Here is a 21,588-nt window from a genome sequence, read left to right as displayed (position 1 = left end):
TACTTAGATTGGGGGTTTGTGGAGCATTGCTTTGCTGAGCAGAGCTTTCCAGTCCTTCCCATCCTTTCAAACAATTAATCTAGAGGCTCATAAGTAAACGGAGATACAGTGATTAAAGTAAATATGCTGTGAGCTGTTTGACTGCCTTGTTTGGACCAAGAGAGACCAGACCCTTTACCATTCTTGTGGGTAGAAAGGTTAATCACAACTTAAAAAATATTTAAGACTCCATTTCCTTTGGCAGAAGTGGTGATGGGTGCTTATAATCATAGTACTCAGCTGGTCAAAGCAGAGTCATCTGGGGTTCAAGGTCATTCTTGGCTGAATAGTCACTTCTAGGCTAACCTGGGGTATATGAGATCCTGTTTCAAAGAAATGAAAACAGAATCCAATTTCTGTGTTTGTTTGCCTATTTAATTATTTTGATTTTACAATAGATTTATTTTTGAATCTTCATCTAGCTCTCCTACATCATTATCCTAATTTGAGGTCCGATTTTGTGTTTAAATCATCTGCAGTGCTATTCTCAGTTCGGGTCTGTTCATCTTGTTGGCAGTGGCCTGAGATGAGCCAGTGTTCTTTGCCTAATTTGAAAGTTTGGGTGCCAGAGAGATATATAACATTTAATACTGATATTGAATGCATTATCTATTTATGGAACTAGGTTCTTGGTTGTGGGCAACTATAAATATCACACCCAGGTAATACTTAAGTGTATTCAGGGAGGAAATAGAATTGCAGTCAGGTTGAAGAGTGTTGATTGGATTTTATTAGATCAGACTACTTGCTATAAATAGAAAAAAAAATAGCCCCTTTGGGCTGCTATTCTCAGCCAGATTTATAAAACATGTAGTAAATATACTCAAATTAGTAAGAGGTCCTAGTTTCTTACCTCTTCCACCCACTCAAATCACATATATTAAGACAGGGACAGAAGCTTTTTGTGAAACAGTTTGAACAGTGATTTCTCAAGCTTTTAGGTCACACGGTCTGTGTTACAACTCTTTAACTCTGTCATTGTAGCTGGGAAACCATCCTAGGCAGTTCATACATATGAGTGTGGCTGTGTTCTAGTAAAACTTTAAGGATATGAAAGTTTGAATTTCATGTAACTCCCATGTTTCACAAAAGACTGTCTTCTTTTCCAGTCATTTAAAATTACTCATGTTATTTTTAGCTCTTCAGCCAGATTTGCTGACCGACCCCTATTGTTAATGAACTCCAGAGCCAGCCTGATTGTTCAGTCCAGTAATACCCTAATGTCTCCTATTTTCCCAGAGATGTACAGTCTCCCACTGAGAGGTTAAAGTGCTTCTAACACAGGCAGGGTTAGATCTCCTCCCTTTTGATAAAGTAATTTTCCCATCTTAGAAGTATGTATAACACAGTATGTGCATATCATCTGATACATTGTTTACTTAGAGCTATAAATAGATCTGTATTATTCACACATATAAATATCTTTATATGTTCTCAACAAATGAAAGGACAAATACACTTTCTATACTTTATCATAAAAAATGCCTGCCTTTGCTAGTTGAATTTTATTTTATAAGCGCATTTCTGACTTTTAAATCAACATCTTTTACTTTTGGATATTCCTTTTTGATTATACTCATTATTTGTTACACACTTTTTCTCACCTACAGCCCAGGAGTGTTCGCTGGATGATGACACCATTCTAATACCAATTATAGTTGGTGCTGGTCTTTCAGGCTTGATAATCGTTATAGTGATTGCTTACCTAATTGGCAGAAGAAAGACTTATGCCGGATATCAAACTCTGTAACACTAATCCACTGTGATCTCTGTTACAAAACAATAAAGCAAATACAAGTTCTCGCATGCAATACTATTGAAGGTACATTTAGTTACAGTCCTGCTCTTAGATTGGGTGGTATGGTAGATCTCAAACTAAAACAAACGAATCCCAAATACAATCAACTACAGATGAATCATGTGACTTTGGTTTTCCTGACTGATGAGTTTAAAACTACTATAGCAAAGACATGTACAAAATTATCTGGACTACAGGTTCTGTTTCACTGTCTGAAATTTCTGATGAGAATGTCCAGTGTAGGAGAAAAAGCAGGTTTTTTTTCTGTCTGCATGAGATTGACTGTGGCCATCATGATCTCCAGGGGATTTGGACTTGCTCATTTTGCATTGCTTGTGACATTCGTTTGCAGGTTGACTTAGCTACATCGGCATTGCTCCATGTTTGACCTATGGAAAAGGGTATCAGTAGGTTTGAGCAGAGCCCACAAGTATCGTGCTCTTGCCAGTAAAATTCTTTTCCCATGTTTTCTGAATACATTTGTATTTAATGTGGCCGAAATGACAAAAACATAAGATTTCTACATTTTAGAATAGATGTTAATCTTTTTATTTAATCTTAAAAAAACTGGATGTTTCAATCTTTTAAATTGCAAGACACAAGGCAATTCCAACTGGGCATTTCAGTCTGGTTTTAGGTGCTTTAGAGATAATTGCTAGGCAGTGCCAAATGAGGGCATTAGTGCTTTGTACCCAGAAATTGGCCTCTACGTGCAGCACTAAGATTAATACAGATTTCTCTTGAACCTTCCAGTCTTCCTTGTAATATGCTTTGTTCTTTCCTTTTTTTTCCCTCTAGAAGAAATGTTAGTACGTCTTAGAACCTAGATAACGAAGTGCACTTATGCTCATAAAATTGCTTGCACCTAATCCAGAAGTCGTGGTCTTGCCTTAGTCCATTAACATGGTCTTCATTTCCAGTTTGCATTGACTGCTACAACACTTACTAATTTGACTTTCATGTTTAAATAGTTCTGTGCTAATCAAACCTTAAATAGTTCCTGTTCATTGTGGTACTTTTCTATTCAGTTCTGTAGGCAGCAATTGTTCATTTATTATGCACCACCTACTGCTTATATGAGAGAACTAATTATTTCAGCTTGACACTTAACACACCATGTATTCCTTGCAGCTTCTAGGACATCTTCCAAACATGTATGCATACATGTGTACATATTGGTATGGCCCAGCAAATCTTCTTAAGATATCCATCCGCAGCTGTATATAGAAGGTTATTGTTATTTGGGGAGGGCAGATTAAATGCCTTTCATTCACAAGAAAAGGAAGAGCTTATCTGGGTTCCAAAATGCTGATGTCGAATACATGATATCTATACACACATATAGACACTTGCATGTTAGCATGTTTATGTTTGTGACTGTCTTTTGAGTTCTATAGGAGTGACAGAGACTGTGTCACTTTAACTTGCTGTCTACTTAGCTTGAAAACCTTACTAGTTCAGAATCATATGCCCGACTGCCTCTAGAGCAACAGGGAAACTGCATGGTCAACTTGTTATAAATGAATCAGAAATCTGATTTTTAAAATACATTTTTCATTTTAACGGTGTTTTAGCATATGCTTGTTAATCCTAAAAGAATGGATTGTGCTTTTAAGAACATAGGTCTTATGTATTTGTCACGAATCAAAACAGGTTTTTTAAAAAGACTAATTGGAACAAGTGGGTGGCACTGGCTTAATGCTGTTAATGTTTCTAAACGATTTTACATTTAGATTATATATCAGATTCATATTAAGATACCTCCAAAGCACTGTTTTATAGAAAGATCTGACTTCAATTAGTATTTTTGTATTTTACATGGGCCAGTTTATGTACCGCTATTTGCACTATTATTTCCTATAGACAATATACACTATCTTTGTATTTTTTGTATTTTTGTTTTGTTTTACTGGTTTTGATTCTTGATGGTAATATTGTTTGGTTTGGGATGTTTTCCACACTTTAGTCTTTGGATAAGAAACTGGTCCATGTAAGTACTTTCTGTGTTTTCTCTTCAAATGTTTAAAGTGCTAGTTGATGTATGATATCTCTTCTCAGATATTTGCCTGTTTGTTTGCCCAACATTGCTTCTAAATCAATAAAGATTCTTTTATTTCTTAAGGAAATTTGCTCACATTTTTTCCCATTGGTTAAAGTGAAGATTTTGTATATTACATGATGCCAATTTTAAAATATATGCTTCAGAATGGAACTAGATTGTTTTCAACACACGTTGTCTGTGTGCTACCCTGTCTGCAAGGATGTCCCGCTTATAAGATTTGAGTGGCAGAAGGCTGGCTGTCTGCAGAATGAGGGTTACCTGAGACATGCATGTTTACCTGGGCTTCAGGTCTCAATGATTCTGGATGTTTTTATTGAGAGAGAGAGAGAGAGAGAGAGAGAGAGAGAGAGAGAGAGAGAGAGAGAGAGAGAGAGAGAGAGAGAGAGAGGAGAGACAGAGAGAGAGAGACAGAGAGAGAGACAGAGAGAGAGAGACAGAGAGAGAGAGAGACAGAGAGAGAGACAGAGAGAGAGAGAGAGAGAGAGAGAGAGAAGAGGGGAGAGAGAGAGAAAAAATAAGCACCTTTTATTTCATAAAAGCTTCAGAGCATCTTTTTCATACACTTTCCTTAATTCCTAAATTGAGCTACCATTTCATATCCATAACACAACTTGTCTCCTAGATTAGCTCACACTTGATTTTTCAATCCCCACGTAATTTCCCATTCAAATTAGTATGTTATGCAAGACAACATAGCAGTTGAGCTGGCAGGTTTCTCCTGAGATACTGAGGTAAGCCATGGCATTGAAGGTAGTTATCACAGCTCTCAGTGGCTGGTAGCTACTGTGGGAGACTTTGGCCAAGTTACTGAACTTCTTTAGGGTGTTCGTCTCACAGGTTTCTTCTAGGGATTGTGGTGGTTTTAAAGTTCTGCTTATTCTTACCTCTTTGAGTAATGCCTTTCATTTCAGAAAAGGTAAACACACTTTTGAGTGTTTTAGAAAGAGCCTGATAAGAAACCACATGTTTTATTTCAAACACATACTTAAACTCAGTGAACAGTGTATCAGTTTACATTTCCTGCATATTGTCAGGAAGAATTCTTAGAAGACACATCTGTTTTTGAAGATTATAGCATTACCATCTGTTTGTTTAGGTAGAAAAAGTTAAACTGTCTTGAGTTCACATCTCTTCTACTATCCTTTTCTTCTACCTGGGAACCAAAATCCTGTTCGTCATCATCATGTCTTGTCTTTGAAATTGTAGACATATATGTTATACTGAATAGCCTCAAATATTTTCTGTATACACATGCATGTGTGTATACTGTGTGTGCATGTAAAGGCTACACCTCCATGTGAGGTTTCATGTGTGCTTTCCACTTTATTTTTTGAGACAGGGTTTATTAATCTGGAGCTTGCTATTTTTGCTAGACTGACTGGCCAGAGTGCTTGTTGGATCCAGCGACCCCCTCCCCATAATGCTGCCCTGGGATCTCAGATGCACACAGTGGATGCTAGGTACCTGAGCTTAGTCCCTCATGCTTACCCAACATGCACTTTCCCCACAGAGCTGTCTCTTCAGAGTCAGCTTCAAGTGATACACTTGAAATGTTTTGAATGTAGATCTAAAAGAAATATGTTACATGAGAAGGTGAGTCATGAAGTTACTCTTTAAAAAATACAATCTTAATTAGCTTTTAAGAGGAGTTTTATATTTCATTATAGAAATTGTCGAAATCTTAGACTGAAAATTATCTTTGGAAGATTTCTGAGTACAAAACTGAAGATTAGTGAGATGTTATTTTTTTTTAATTTATATGGCCATGAAATTTTTTAATCTTTAATTTTTGTTTTATTTATTTTGGTTGGGTTTTGTTTTGTGGTTCTTGATTTTTTTTTAAGACAGGGTTTCTCTACAGTATTTATTGTCCTGCATCTCACTTTGTAGACCAGACTGACCTGGAACTCAGAGATCCTCCCGCCTCTCCTTCCTGAGTGCTGGGATCAAAGGTGTATGCGCAACCCCACCCTCCCCCATCTTTAAATTTTTTGTTGCTCCTGTGGCTCTGAAACCTTTTCACAAGGCTAGGTGTTTCTTAGTGATAGACTTCTTCCTTAGCATGTATCAGGCCCCGAGTTCAATTTGCAATGATGGAGGTGAGGGTGCTGGGTGGGTGTGGGGGATTGCAACAGTCAGGCACAATGCCACACTGTCCTTTAATTGCAGCACTTGGGACACAAACCAGCAAGTTCAAGCCCAGCCTGGACTACATAGTGAGTTTAAGTCAAGCAAGATGGCACAGTGAGACCCTGTCTCAAAATTAAATCCCCCAAATACAGTTTTTTTTTCTCATAAACATTTTTATTGTAGTGGTGTTAAGTGTACATTAGTCGAATAGCTGAACTCAGATTGGCCTACATAATGAGTATTTTTCTTCAGGACACACTCCTATTAACTATTTTAGTGGTAGATCACATCCATAATCAGAACTTGGAAGGTGGAGGCAGATCAGGATTTCTGGGTCATCCATAGCCACATAGCAAATTTGAGTCCAGTTTGGACTTTATAAGATCCTGTTTCAAAAACAGCAAGGAACAAAGAGTAACACAACTTTTTTCAAATCAGATTTTGTTTCAGTTACCTACAGATTCTTTTAAACTTGAATTTATAAATTCAATAGCTATTATAAATTAGTATTTTGTATACTAATTGGCTATTTTAAGTAAGTGACAGCATCTAGAAAGATCTTTGTATTAGTGGAATTGCCTTTTTGATCTGCTCTGGGAATATTTGTCTTACATGAAAGCCTTATTGGCAGTATTTATGAAAGTCATCTCAGTATTAGGTCAAACACCCAATTTGGGAAAGAGAGAACTGTTGAGACTTTTTGCCAAAATAAATTAATCTACTAATGAATTTTTTAAAATCCAAGAGGTATTAAATCCAAGGCATAATACTTTATGCTATGTGCCACTTAATAGTTTATAGACTGGGTGGTAATGTGGGAAATTGAAGGGGCGGAGTTAACTGGGAACTCTTTAGTACCATATGTTCTCAAGTCAAATCCAGCATCATTGACTCTCTGGATTCTTAATAGAACGCAGTTTAAAATGACCATCAAGTTGGCAGCCAAAGTCAATGTCAAAATGTCTATAAGCTCCAGGTTGCATCTTGTTTCCAGTTACTGCCTCAGAGGCTGGCAGTCAAGAGTAGAGTTGGGTACATTTTGTGACTGTAGAGCACAGTCAGCACTGCATTGCAGTCTCCTCTCTTTTCTCTATAGGAGTTTTTGCCTCTGCATATGTATGTGTACCACTTGGGTTCCTTTTAAATATAGAAGAAAGAAGAGGGCATCAGATCCTCTGGAACAGGAGTTACTAATGCTTGTGAGCTACCATGTGGATGCTGGGAATCAAACCCGGGTGCTGTTCCTTCATTGTTTTTTTTTTAATTAAACAACTTTATATTAAAAAACAGAGATAAATGTACAAATTTTAAAAGCATTTTTGCATAAAAATTTATGAATATATTTTTGTCAGTACTTGATTTTTTAAAGGTTTGGTAGTATGCAGTTCCTTCATTCTTATTTTGGCATAATACTAACAGACTTATTTAACTGTGATTTATCAACCTTTGGTAGAATCCAACCCCTGGAAGAAAACTTTAGGCAATATGAGGCAAGGGAGTGGGGAATACTGTTAAGTGCAGTTTCAGCATCCTGATTCTGTCTGTACGTCTTTGCAAGTGTCTTAGTTCTCCATCCTTCCCTGCAGTCAGAGTAGACTTTTCATGATCAGTTTTTCTGGAATCTCATTCCTCCTAGGTCCTAGGAAACCTTCCATTGGACATCTTTAGCATGTCATTAACCTTGCCCTTTTTAGATGTTTTTTTTTTCTACTAAATGTAAGTATTTTTTCAAACTGGAGATGGTAATAAAAGACCCTAAAAACTCCAAAGTCTGCATTCATAAACGGGAGCTATTACTCTGTATTGTGATGCATAATGTATAATACTCTGTAGTATAATGTATAATGTATAATGCTGTTCATTAGCCTTGTTCTTTTTATGAACATTTATCTCATCTTACAAACGTATTTATCTACTCCAGATGCCACCTTTTCTTTATGTCCCTCTTCTAAGCACCCCATGCTGTCTTTTTCTTAATCTTAAATTTATAAAGAAGACTCTCTTCTCCTTAGTCCTTGATGTCGTGACTGATCGTTAGCTATTCACTTGCCATTCAGTTGTCTCTATTCACTTGCCAATCAGTTTGACTCATACCTCATCCTGCACATTGCTAGATCCTATAGACACTGTTTTAGAATTCTTTAATATACTTAACTCTTCTCATGACAGTGGGAGCTCTCCCCTTCCTGAGCTGTGACACCATCTTCTACCTGCCTTTTCTATTTCTATTTTTATACCTTAGTCCCTCAAATATTAGTATTCCTAGGAGTTTTTTCCTCTCTGGTCCCTTTTCATTTTACTCCTTCCATTTTTTTTGACATTTTGTTTGGGACCCATCTTGTTTTCTTAGTGTTTTAAAAATGCTACCCAGACTAAGGGTTTTCATTGTGATGGTTTCCCACATACTTATTCTTGTTGCTGCTCTTTTCCCTTCCTCTCTCCTGTGTTCATGTCACATGTATTACATTCCTCCTTAAAATAACCTTCTCCCTCTCATAGTCTACTTTCATAACTGTATACAAATTAAATACAGTATCTGAGTATCAGAGAGATTGTGGTATTTGCCTTATTTTGCTCAACATGCTAATATAATTTGTCAGTTTGACTTAAAATGGAATGATAGCCAAATAAAATACCATTGTGTATATGCAGTACGTTTTCTTTATCTAATCACCTTTTTGAAGATATCTAGGCTGGTTCCTAGTGTGAATTTGTTTACTACTATGTACAGTGTGGCAATAAATACACATGGACTGGTATCTGTTGTAGGATAGACCTCTTTAGGTGTGTACTCAAGAATGGTATAGCTTGCGACACGGACATCTTAAAATCAACCCCAAACTGAGTATTTCTACATATCCCCCTTTACAATATATTCCACTTCAATAACTATAACTACAAATGCAACCAGACTAAAATTCACATTTCTTTCTTTTGGATTACCATCATGGTGAGGAGCACCAGCATCTGCATAACCCCTCAAGTGTGGAATTGGAAGGCATCCTGTTATTGCCGCCTGTTATGCTCTTCACATCCATTTTCCCCAATTTTACCTTCTAAACGGGTCTTTGGTCTCCCTATTGCACCTACATGTCATTAACCCCGTTCGGGAAGATGTTATTGATCATTTGGATGCTGGCAATAAGAGGTGGCTCCTAGCTTACTACCTGTAGTCTTCCATCTGCGATTCTGAAATGTACTCTGCTTGAATTCTCGTTACTGTTGGTTTGTTTTTCCATTGGGATAAGGCAGAACCACTGAAGAGTGTATTTTTGTGAGATGGTCTTAAATACACTTTCTCTGGCTTCCATCCATTGTTCTGTGTCACTTTCCTTGGCATTGCTCCTGGAGTTTTTATGTTTTCTTACCCTCCATGTTTTTGTCTGCACTATTTTTTTGTTTGCTTTTATTTGTCATCGCTGCTTTGGGGTTTGTTTTTGTCTTTTTTTCTTTTTTCTTTTTGGTCCGGTTTTTGTTTTTCTCTACAGAGTTTCTCTGTGTACCCCTGTCTGTCCTGGAACTCACTCCACAGATCGGGCTGGCCTCAAACTCACAGAGATCCACCTGCCTCTGCCTCCCGAGTGCTGGGATTAAGGGTGTGTGCTGCCACCACCACCAGGCTCTCTGCCCTGTTTCTTACACCTGCAATGCCCTCCTACTATCTGCATAGTTAATTACACTCAACGGTTAATTCTTTGTCTTAAAAACTCACATGAAATGTTGCCTTTCCAAAGTGTCTTATTTAAGCTGGTTGACAGGGTCCCTGAGGTATTTCCATGATACTTTGTATATTGCTTCCCCCACCATAGCACAACTTGAATTTCTAACTACTGATTTCTGTGTTTGACTCTCACACTACACTATATATCTTATTTTTAAGTTATACTGCATTTTATCATAGCATTCAATACATATATTGCATCATGTGTTCTCATTTTCTTCTTCCTCAATACCTTCCTTGTCCTTCCTGTTCCCCTCTTGCTGATCCCTTCTTGACAAATAGCCTCTCCTGCTTCATGGCATTGATAAACCTTTACCTATAGACCTATCTGTACCATTTCCTTCCTATTTAGAAGCTCTTTTACCCCTCTTGTGTTCTTTCCTTTGTTTTTACACATACATTTAAATCTGCATATGAAAAGTGATATTTGTCTTTGGCTTATTTTGATTAACATAATCTTTAGTTGCATTTTTTTCTAGCAACTGACACAATTGCACTTTACTGCTACATGAAATTCATATATATTTATATTTATATTCAATTTTCTTATCTATTTACTTGTTGGACATCTGGGTTAGGTCTTGATACATCTTGTGACTAGTGCTGTAGTAAATGTGGATGTGCAAGTATCTGACCTTGATTTCATTTGTTGGATACCTACCTACTCAGGACTGGGATGGCTGGCTTATATGGTAATTCTGTTATTAAGGTTTTTTTTTTTTTTTTGCTTTGTTTTGATATACTAAATTATATTCTCTGGATCCATAAGCAGTAGTGGAATTTCTGGATCACTGTATATATGGTATTTTTATTTTTAATTTTTAAGATTAATTTTGTTTTTGAAAATTTGATACACCTATATATTATCTTCTCATCAGAACTCTCTCCTGCAACCTTTTATTTCCCTCTCATTCCTATCAACTTGTCCCTTTTCCAGATTCATTCATCCCTCCCTCCCTCCCTCTCTCCCTCCTGCCTACCTCCCTCCCTCCCCTCCCCTTCCCTTCATCCCCTCCCCTCCTTACCCTCCCACCCACCCTCTCTTCCCCCCTCTTTCTTTCTTTCTTTCTTTCTTTCTTTCTTTCTTTCTTTCTTTCTTTCTTTCTTTCTTTCTTAATTTCTGGGAAAACTTGATACTGATTTTCATGGTTGCTAAACTAAAACATTCACTACATACACATCATGAAGCCAGCAATTAATGCCAGCAGGGCCAGATTATCTTTCCTTATTACTAAGCAAGCTCACATCCTATGCATTGAGCTCTGTATCTGCTTTATATAGCTGTTTATTTGGTGAGTTAGTACTCTCTAATCTTCAGGATTCAATGTTATATATAGCTGGCTCTGAATGCTCCAGGCTGATCAAGGGAAAGCGAACTTCTGGAAGAAGCCTGGGAGTGTGTGATATTATATTTTTTATATTATTATATGTGTGATTTATATGCCTTTTAGGAAGGGGAGCTGCATGAAAGTACTGGTTGTTTTTGTTTTGTTTTTTAAAACCTTTTGGGAGGGACATCTCTTGAGATACCATATCTCACTACTGATAATGAATGCCAATGACTTGCTATTTTGATGTAAAAATCTGTATGTGGGGGAAGGGCTGTCATTTTAAAACATATGAAATGCTATTGTTCTGTTCTCAATTGTCCTTTCTCCATATCCAGCTCAAGACTGCAGTGCAGATGAAGACAACTTCCTTGTGCCCATAGCGGTGGGAGCAGCCCTAGGAGGAGTACTTATTCTAGTGTTGCTGGCTTATTTTATTGGTCTCAAGCGCCATCATACTGGATATGAGCAATTTTAGCACCTGCAATCTGATTGATTATATTACAAAATACATAAAAATTACAAAGTTGTCTTACTTGTCAGTGTATGAAGCACTTTGCTCCTTAAGACAGACACCTTGGAATTTTCATTCAGAAATCAGTCCCCACAGTTTTGAGATAAGTCTTTTTTTTTTGAAAAAAACATTCTCAGATCTGCTTAAATTGCAGATTGGCTTAAAAAAAAAACAAGAAAATGAACACACATGTTCAGTGTTTTACGGTCTGTCTTAAGAAGCTTTGGCCAAATTGGGATCCTAACCTAAGATGCCTTAAACTTATTAACATGGCCATTATAAGAAAAGATATGGAGTTGTATCTTACTGGAATTAATAAATACTGCTTCACCACTGGTGTTCTGTTTCGATTTGTAACAGCTGTCATAATTTAAATTCACCACTACTGTGCCTTTGCATGTACATAAAATAAATATCAGATATGCATAGTGTTAGTTTTTAGGGGGATGAATAGAGAGTCCTTATGGCCATCCACCAAAAAAAAAAAAAAAGAAAATCTGAAGAGGAACCAGAGGGCTTTTGTTTGTTTGATTGGTGTTTTGAAACAGGGTTTCTCTGTAGCCCTTGTTGTCGTGGAACTCACTCTGTAGACCAGGTTGGCCTTGAACTCAGAGAACCACTTGCCTCTTCCTCCCAAATGCTGAAATTAACCCACCGTCCATCTAAGAATTACATTTTTAAAAAGGTTATGACTTGATGCCTTTTGAGTTAAATATGAAATTGATTCTCAAATTTGTGATTTTTCCCCATAGGTTAAAAACAGGCTCAGGAGGCTAAAACAGCTTGGAATGGCTTCTTAATTAGAAGGTTTTTTGGTGGGGGGAGAGTAGAGGGTGGTGTGAAAGAGTCTTTCTGTAGCTCTGGCTGATCTGATAGTTGCTATGTTGCCCAGGCTGGCTTCAAGCTCAGATATCCACCCGCCTTGGCTGGCCAAATGCTAAGGTCATGGCCATCCTGGGTTTTTAAGAAAATGTTTCTTTTTTTAGCAATATAGACTGAATGGATTCAAACAGCGCTCTTCCCCTTTGATGCCTGGTTAGCACTGAAGGATAGAGGATTCTGTGAGCTAATTAGGACAGATTGTGTTGTGTTTCTCTACCTCATCTTGTTGATCTCTGGAGCATTAAAATCTATTGAGTGTTGTCATCAGACTGGTACTTATGAAATGTAAGCTAACAGCAATCTCAGAAGGGAGGCAATGAAGCCTCCAAGACAGCCGCTGCGGGGCACAGCTCTGACAGGGCTGGAGAAAGAGGTGCTTGGCATTCAAATGAGCTAGGCAGCTAGTCCAGATTGAAACATTTTCCTGGTAAAAGTGAAGTGCTGATGGAATACATAAATAAATCAAAGGATTTAACAGATGATACCATGTACACACTGAAATGATCATTAATTCACTTTAATGTGTATATTGACTTGCTCAGAGTTTCTGTCACGTACTAATTAACAGGGAAAATGTGTTTAGGTATCCAGCTGTCAGTATCTGTTAGGGAGCTTTCTGGATAACAGTAGTCCTCAAAAAAAAAAAAAAAAAAGGCTAATTGTAGTTACTGAAATCAACACATTTTCAGAACTATGCCTGTTTGTGTGAATGACAGAAGTGTAAGGGAAAATCTCAGATAACGACGGCATTATAATTTATTCACAGCTTTAGCCTTGTTCTGAAAAGACCTTCGAGATTAGGTACTCCTTAAGCCCCGAGCTGTGTGGAAAGGGACATGACTTCCTTGATGTTACATGTTCAGCAGCAACGAACACATTAGGATTCGGATTAAAATGGCAATAAAATGTAATCACTCAATAGTAAGATGATGATTGCTTAAAACGTGAGCTGCTGGGTCCAAAGGTTGGCACTTTGAGAGTTGTCCTTTGTTTTGCTTCAGTCACTTTGAAATAATGAATGTAGGTCTTCTCAGTCTCCCAAGACACAACTGTTAGGATTCCCGTGTTGTCAAACCTCAAGATTCTTTGGGTCAGACATAAGGAGGAAACGGGAAGGATCACTTTCTGTGGTCCAGGTACTTCAAATATATTTAATCCTGAAGCATTAGTGGAAGTAAGGGAGGCCCACCTTAATTAACTTGATGGATTCCTTACGGTAGTTGTTACTTCGAAGGTTCTGATTCCCAATTCAGTTATGCCTTGAGTCAGAGTTTAGTGTCCACGTTGCCCTGCTGTGCTCTGGGGATTCCATGGGATTGACTTGTATGCCTTTGATGCCGCTGTTCTTCACCTCGGCCATAAGCTAGTTGGAAAGAATTACTTGTAACCTGTGAGCTACCTAATGCCTGTGTGAAGAAAAATGTTAGCTAGAGAGGTTACTAAGCATATTTGTTGGTCTTTCAGAGGACCTGGGTTTGATTCCCAGCACCCACCTGTAACTTCAGTTCTGAGGATCAGATGCCCTCTTCTGGCTTCCAGGGCACTGAACACGTGGTATATAGCCATACACAAAGGCAAAACACCTGCACAATAAAATAGATTAGTCTTTAAACAGTGATTATCTTGATCTTGTCTTTTACTTGTTTAGAAGGTTTTTTTTTTTTTTTTTTTTTTTTTTTTGCAGATGTTTTTGGTCTGGAACCCAAGAGCTTTAGGCATTCAAGAAAAGCACTCTAGCACTGAGCTAGCTTCCGTTTTCCACTCCCATGTGGCAAGGGAGGAAGGAAATGGGGAGATGCAGAGGCAGTAATTTTCCTAATGCTATCAGGCAACTCTAAAGTCGTATACGCTAGTAGTATAACTCAGTGTTGTATAAGCTTAATTCAGAATTTGAACTCTTTCCCAGTTTTTCTTTGTGTACTGAGAACTTTTCTCCATGAAATGTTAAGGAACAATGATGTTGCTGTGAAATGCTCAGGTGCATAGTGAAAAGATAAGAGTAATGCTCTAAAGGAAACGCTAGCATGTGCCTGTGCTCTCAGTGCTTCATGTTTGCTTCTTTTTGGCTCTTCGTATTCTTTACTAATTTCCTTTCTCTGCTCTCTGTCTCTTCTTTTCTAACAGCTGAAGAATGTGCTGCTGACTCTGACCTCAACTTTCTTATTCCTGTTGCAGTGGGTGTGGCCTTGGGCTTCCTTATAATTGCTGTGTTTATATCTTACATGATTGGAAGACGGAAAAGTCGTACTGGCTATCAGTCTGTATAATCAAACCAGTCCAGTGCTTCCATTGGCCAATTTTGGCCAAGAATTGCTGTGTGATAAATAGGATTCTGACTGACTTCAGTGAGTTGCAAGCTGGCTTGGGCATGAGTAGAACTTTGAAAATGTATTAGGACCAGTCTTTATTTCCATCATTTTCTTCTCTGTTAAGATGTAATTGAAAGAAAACTTACAACTTAGACTGTCTTTTTAAAGTAAATAATTTTAAGCATCTGGATCCAATTTTGGAAGCATTTCTACTGAAGTATAATTTTATATGTTGCGGTTAGTTGTATTTTGCTACTTTGATGTTATTTGCAAAACCTGAGCTGCTAGAGAATGTCACTTGCTTCCCGAAATAAGTTTTGAAACATAATGAGTTCATCATCTTTGATGGCAAACATAAAATTTAGCTCATAATAAGAATGCCTTTCTGCACTTTCTAAGGTGAATTGTTTAAATCTGTGTAATTCTGTTACTTTAAAGGGGGATCTGGGGGATGGAGAGATGGCTCAGTCATTGAAGGCTAGGCTCACAACCAAAAATAAAAAGAGGTCTGGGATGCAACCCAGTGGTACTGCATGCATACATGAAGTTCTGGGTTCTAGCCTCCCAACTTTGAAAGTAGCATTTTAAACAAACTATACTCAACAAAAATTCTCCCTATTTCTCCATTACTGTTAGAGCTACTATATTTTTTTAAAGAATAATTTATTTATTATATATAAGTACATTGCCACTCTTCAGACACACCAGAAGAGGGCATCAGATCCCATTATAGATGGTTGGGAGCCACCATGTGGTTGCTGGGAATTGAACTCAGGACCTCTGGAAGAGCAGTCAGTGCTCTTAACAGCTGAGCCATCTCTCCAGTCCTAGAGCTACTATATTTTAAGAAGGAATTTTTTGTTTGTTTGTTCTTTTGGCTTCTGCCGTTTGGGATGTATTGATTATATTAAACCTGACGTTTCTACTGCAAGATGAAGCAATACTGTTTGTGGTTTTAAGGTGTTGCTTTAGAGTGGGCTATGTGTTTTAAGGGTGTAACTTAGAATTGTTTCTCAGCTTTAACTTGTTCAAAAAGTTAAATTTATCCTGCACTAACAAAAAGAAAAACCCTCTGTATACTTTTTGTGCCTCAGTGAGTTCAAAAATTGATATTTCTGATGCATTGACTTTTTCCTTTCACAGTAGCAAGTGCTAACTGTGGAACCTAGTGGACCCTGCCATCTGTCAGGTGGTTGCCTAACCAAAGCTTGCCTGGGATGATCTTCCACATGTATTGATCTTGATAGAGACTTGTATCCCTGTAGGAGCTACAAGTTGCTGTGGCTTCTGCTATAAGGTGGTAGACACTTATTCTTATGTTTGTTGGATTTTTTTTAGCCACCGTGTTTCTTTGGATGTTAAATGCTGTGCATGTTTATGTCCCAAATGTCAGCTTTGCACACCTAATACTAGCACAAGGCAGATGTTGAATTTTCTCCAGGTATTTCTCTCTACTAAGAACTGAAGAGTCCAAAGATCTGCTTTCACTTCAGAGATTTTAATTAAGCCTAAAATAATGATCTTAAGTTCAAGTCAGTGGTTCTCAACTGTGGGTTTTGATCCCATTAGCAAACCCGTCTCCAAAAATATTTACATTACAATCCGTAACAGTAGCAAAATTAGTTATGAAGTGACAACGAAAATGTTTCATGGTTCCGGGGTCAGGACAGCATGAGGAACTGTATTAAAGTGTCGCAGCATTAGGACGGTTGAGGACCACTGGGCTAAGTGATGTTAGTTTGGTAGCAGATCCCACAATCAAATCCCAATCTACCTCTCAGCACACTGCAGCTGCTCACCACTGAGCTGCTGCCATGAGCTGCTGCCAAGGGTATTTCACCATTCACTGTTAGAAAGAAAGCAGGTTTGCCAAGACACTTTCCTACTATCTTATCTCTGTCCATCTCCAAAGCAGATACCCAACTGTGTAGAATGCTGGGCAACTCAATCCCTCTCCTTTAGTAGAGTCAAGTGCTCCACTTGCTCTAATAGATACAGAACAGCTTTTAACAAAATGTCCTCCAAAGGCTTCTGCTTATTTGTTATTTAGCAAAAGTCATTTAGCTAAAATGCGGGCATTGTAAAGAACAGTGGCTTCCTTTCAATATATATTTTGAATATTATCTAGAAGCCTAATTAATTAAATGGACTTCTTGGCTTGCTAAGTATCTGACTTGAATGTTCAGAGAGATTCCAAAACTATGGGCATATTCAAAACCTTTCTACTTTTTGAGCAGGAAGCTAATGTAACTAATTCTTTATTAGATATTATGGCTTTATCTTAGGCAATTAGCAGACATGTCTTTTATTCGCTGAGCATTAAAATAAAAAATAATAGAAGGTTAAAAAAGTTGCTTCAATTTCAACAAAGTTCAAAGTCTCAACTGAGTGTTCAATTAGACTTTCTTTGTAAGTTCATAATATACCAATATAACAGTGGATCAGACTAAGACTTTGAACTCATGAATGGTGAATCATTTTCTGCCTAATCCTCTTTGGGAGAACTGATGCTTGCTGCTCTTTCAAGTTTTGGATTTCTCCATTTAAGGAACTAATGGATCCAGGGAAAATAAAGTACACTTGTTTGATCTCATATGTGTGATTTTAGATTGATATATTAATGCTAATAAAGATGATACATTCATGCCACCATGGATAACCTCATTTTTAATCTGTGTGCACAGCCTTTAGAGCTTAGATTGATTTATATCTTTAAATCCTGTTTTTTTGACATGTCAGCATGAATCATGATCTCAGAGGTCTGCAACTTGATTCAAGTTCCATTATAAGGAAGCTACTAGAACCTTGAAATAGAAAATTAATATATGAGGTTTTATATATTCATGAAAATACCCAGAACAAAATGTATATATCAACAATTGTAGGGACTTAATAAATGTACTTACATGTTTGTGACTACCAATGACCTGTACTCATTACTGAAGTTCATTCTCATGAATATCTATTTCCAACAAGGGTAGGAGAAGAGCTGAAAGGTACCTTAAATTCCTTATAAGCCCTCTGTCTGCTCACTTGGATGACTACATTAGATAATACATCAGTGTATTTCTTACTGTTTACATTCATTTAGATATTAGGAATTTGGGCAGTTGTCGCACAGGCCTTTATCTCGGCAGAGTCAGATGGATCTCTGGGAGGGTGAGGCCAGAGCATGTTCCAGGACAGCCAGTGTTACAGAGAAACCCTGTTTCAAGGACAAAACAAACAAACACTGTGTACCAAAATTTGTTGTTCATAGTGCATTGATCATGTCTCAGAAAAGAACAGTAGATGGGGATAAAACATGTAGCAATCACAAAATAAAATGCTAACATTTAAGAACTGAGAAGCAATGTCGATGTTACAGGTAGTGCCAGCACACACAACTTTATTTGGAAACATGGCTCTACACAGTATTTGTGGGACTGGTTAGGGAAGGGGAGACTCAACAGAATATTTTTTGTTTCATCTCCTTTACTGAATGTATTCACTATTCAATACTTAGAGTACAGCTAGCAAGAATACTCCGTGTTATGTTGCCTAATGGTTCCTATGGATCTAAGTCAACTTGAAGGATCACTCTTTAAAGTGTGTAATCCCCGAAAGCTACCACTGTCTTTAGACTGAGGAAATAGTTCCTCTTTTCCAATACTTTTATTTATGTATTTTTAGGCCACTGTAAATTTGAATCACTGAGTTTCAAGAGCTATACAGTGCACTATGAAATCAACTGCTGTTTTTTTTTTAAACCCACAGTTCATTTTTTTATAGCAAAGCAACTCTAATTTCTTTTCTCAATACAAAGTCTCACTAGGTAGTTCTAGATGGCCCCAAATTTCAGAGATTCTTCTGCCTCTCCAGTGCTGAGATTAAAGGTATGCACCACCACCACCTGATAGCAGCTCTAGTTTCAATGAGCAGCTCCAAGTGCTAAGCTCCTTACCCATATTGTGTCATTCAGGACAGTAATTCTCAGGTTGCAAATTGTCATTCCCAGTTCACAGAAGTGAGGTCACTGAAGCATTGTAGCTAGTGGCCAAGCTGATATCTGAGTTCAGGTTTGTCGGCCTCCACAGACCATGCCATTTAGCATTATACATCCTGCTCCTCTAAGAAGCTTTAGGCTTAGTGAGCATTTGCCTTGTATTAGTCACAGAAGTCTGACTTTTGTGCTCTACCAGTTTGGCTTTAATCAATCCATAAATACCCTTCACAATTCTTGAGTTTGGAAGGGTGGATGGATTTTGTGGTAACATGCCTTTTGCAAGCTTAGTGCCAGTTTGTAGTGTGCCTTATTACTTATGTTAAGCTTTGGGTATCATTTTCCCCCATGCTAGCCTCATCCATTTATTCTGATCACGTATCATTATCATTCTGCCCTCAGATTCTTCTGCATCATGAATCATTTTGACTGTGCATTAGTGTGTTTAAGAAACTAAATGGAACTCTCTCTGTCCTCACTTTTCTTAATGTCACTCCTATCCCGGAGTCATCCCTTGGATTTAAGTGCACTGGAGCTAGGACACTTGGCACTGTGAGCCTTGATACACAGCTCCTACTCCTAAATCTAGGGCAGTTTTGAAAGTTTCAAGAGATGCTTACCTCATATTTAAACTTCTAGGTATGATCTGTAGCATATCTTTTCTAGTACATCTCTGTACTCCTTTGTAGCCATATTGACCCCCCCAAGCCCCCAAGAGTGCCTTCATCGCAAGGCCTGAGCACTTTCTCTGCATCCTATGAGGAAAACACGTGTTCATGAGCTCCCTTCATAGCTCACCCTCCCACCCCAGTCAAGTCTCTTTGAACTGTAATCTTGTCAATAAAGCATTACCTTCCCAGCCTGTTTAAAATGGCACTTCAGAGCTGGAGCGATGGCTCAGTGGGTAAGGGCACTTGTTGTGCAAGCTTAAGGATATGCATTTGAAGCCTTAGCTGGCCACGAATACTTAACTCAAAACCCCAGCTTTGGAGAGCAGAGACAGGCAGATCCGGGAAGAGCTCCCTGGCCAGCCAGTGGAGCTGAAATGGCAAACTTCAGGACAGTAAGAAACTCCATGTTTTGTTGTTGTTTTTGTTTTGGTGTGTGTGTGTGTGTGTGTGTGTGTGTGTGTGTGTGTGTGTGTGTGTGATTTCATTTTGTTTTGAATTGTTTTAAATATTACTGTTTTTTAATTTTTTTTTTGGTTGAGAGAGGGAGAGAGATGAGTTGAGAGAGTAGAAACATGATAAAAGTATATTGTATGGAAAAAAGAGAGAACCCCCTTTTCAAGCAAATAAGGCAGAAAACGACAGACCAGGACACCCAGTGTCGTCTGGTCTTTGCATGTGCACATGGACATGCACTAATAATGCATTCAATGGGCTTGTGTATGCACAAACACTTTCACACAGTATTCCTATGACTTTCCATCCCCCTACCTTGTGTCATTAACTCCATCAGATGTGCGGTGTCTATTTTTTGTTAATGTGTATTTCAAGTATTTTTTTCTCTCTAGAAGATGAGTTTAGTGAGAACAGGCATTACTGGTGAATCTGCTGTTCTGTCCCAATTCCTAAAATACTTACTGCCTAAGGATTTTGGAATTGATATTTTCCAGGCACTATGGAATGTGCTGTACATAGATTATATCAGCCACCACTAAACATGATCTAAGAATGAATAGCTAACTATAAATATACCATCTATATTTCTGGAAGCAGATCAAGCCAGGACCCTTATATATGCTTATTACAGCCTTTCAATTAAACATGCCAGTTCTCCTTTGACAGTTGTTACTACATTTTTGTTTGGTGTGCATACGTGCATGTATGTGCAGAGGTCAGAGGACCACTTGTAGGAGTTGGTTCTTGCTCCAACATAAGGATCTCATGAATGAAATCTAGGTTGCCAGGCTTGGTGCCAGTTGTGCTCTCCCACTGAGCTACCCTATTGATCCTCTTCTGAACACCTTAATAATAATGGACATGTGTGGACTGGAGAGATGGTTTAGCGGATAAGAGCACTGGCTGCTCTTGCCGGGGACCTGGGTTAGATTCCCAGAACTCACGTGGTATCTCACAACCATCTGAAACTCCAGTCCCAGGGAATCCATTCTCATGGTCCCCTTTCTACTTTCATGACCAGTGACCACATCCACGAAAACATACAAAGTTAAAATGTGTACTTTTACTAGGATCCACAGGAGAGAAAATGTGCTTTTTTAATGTGTGTGATAATTGTCTGCTATGCCACTTAACATAATTTCTAGTTCTACTGATATTTTTGTAAATTTTAGTTTTTTACAGATTTATTCTTATTTATATGTGTATGTGTGCCCTCGTGTGTTGTGTGTATGGATGTGATGCAGGTGTCTATGGAGGTCAGAAGAGGGTGTTAGATCCCCAGGAGCTGAAGTTATAAGTGGTTGAGAGCACAGGTCCCCTCTCTCCTTTCCTCTCAGTCTCCCCCTCACCTCTCCTTTGCCCCTCCCCCATCCACTCCTCCAGTTCTCTTCAGAAAAGAATAGGCACACACTCATACAAAGACATATACGTAATAAATTTAAATACATTTGATTATATATAAGCAGATATATGCAAACACATATTGAAAGGGAAATGAGAAAGGAAGAGGAAGAGAAGTATCAAATCCTATGCAGCCTGTGGCCCATGCACTCCAAAAGCCTATATACATGGTATAGGTTAGACTGCCAGAAGGCAACTTAACCAATGAAAAGCTACCTCAGTACATTTGAAATTATTGAAGGCAACAGAGTGGAAATTGACAATCCTTCCTGAGAAGTAGACTGCTGGTGTACAGAGC

General features: G+C 38.1%; 1 protein-coding gene across 3 annotated transcripts in view; it reads left to right on the top strand.

The window, feature by feature from the left end:
* The window catches only part of LAMP2 (lysosomal associated membrane protein 2), a 49,161-nt gene extending 31,596 nt beyond the window's left edge, over nucleotides 1-17,565 (top strand). Inside the window, exon 9 of one of the 3 annotated variants that reach the window (XM_080910306.1) lies at nucleotides 14,599-17,565. In XM_080910306.1, the coding sequence (XP_080766432.1) occupies nucleotides 14,599-14,741 (143 nt within the window). In that variant the 3' untranslated portion in view covers nucleotides 14,742-17,565. Of the gene's footprint in view, nucleotides 1-1,649; nucleotides 3,958-11,416; nucleotides 11,930-14,598 lie in introns of those variants that run through there. The other 2 variants (XM_080910304.1, XM_080910305.1) reach the window with 2 other exon arrangements.
* The last annotated feature ends 4,023 nt before the right edge of the window (nucleotides 17,566-21,588 follow it).

Source organism: Micromys minutus (assembly GCF_963924665.1).
Source record: "Micromys minutus genome assembly, chromosome: X".
Lineage (NCBI taxonomy): Eukaryota > Metazoa > Chordata > Mammalia > Rodentia > Muridae > Micromys > Micromys minutus.
Note: the sequence above shows the minus strand (reverse complement) of the source record. Positions and strands in the feature narration are given on the sequence as shown.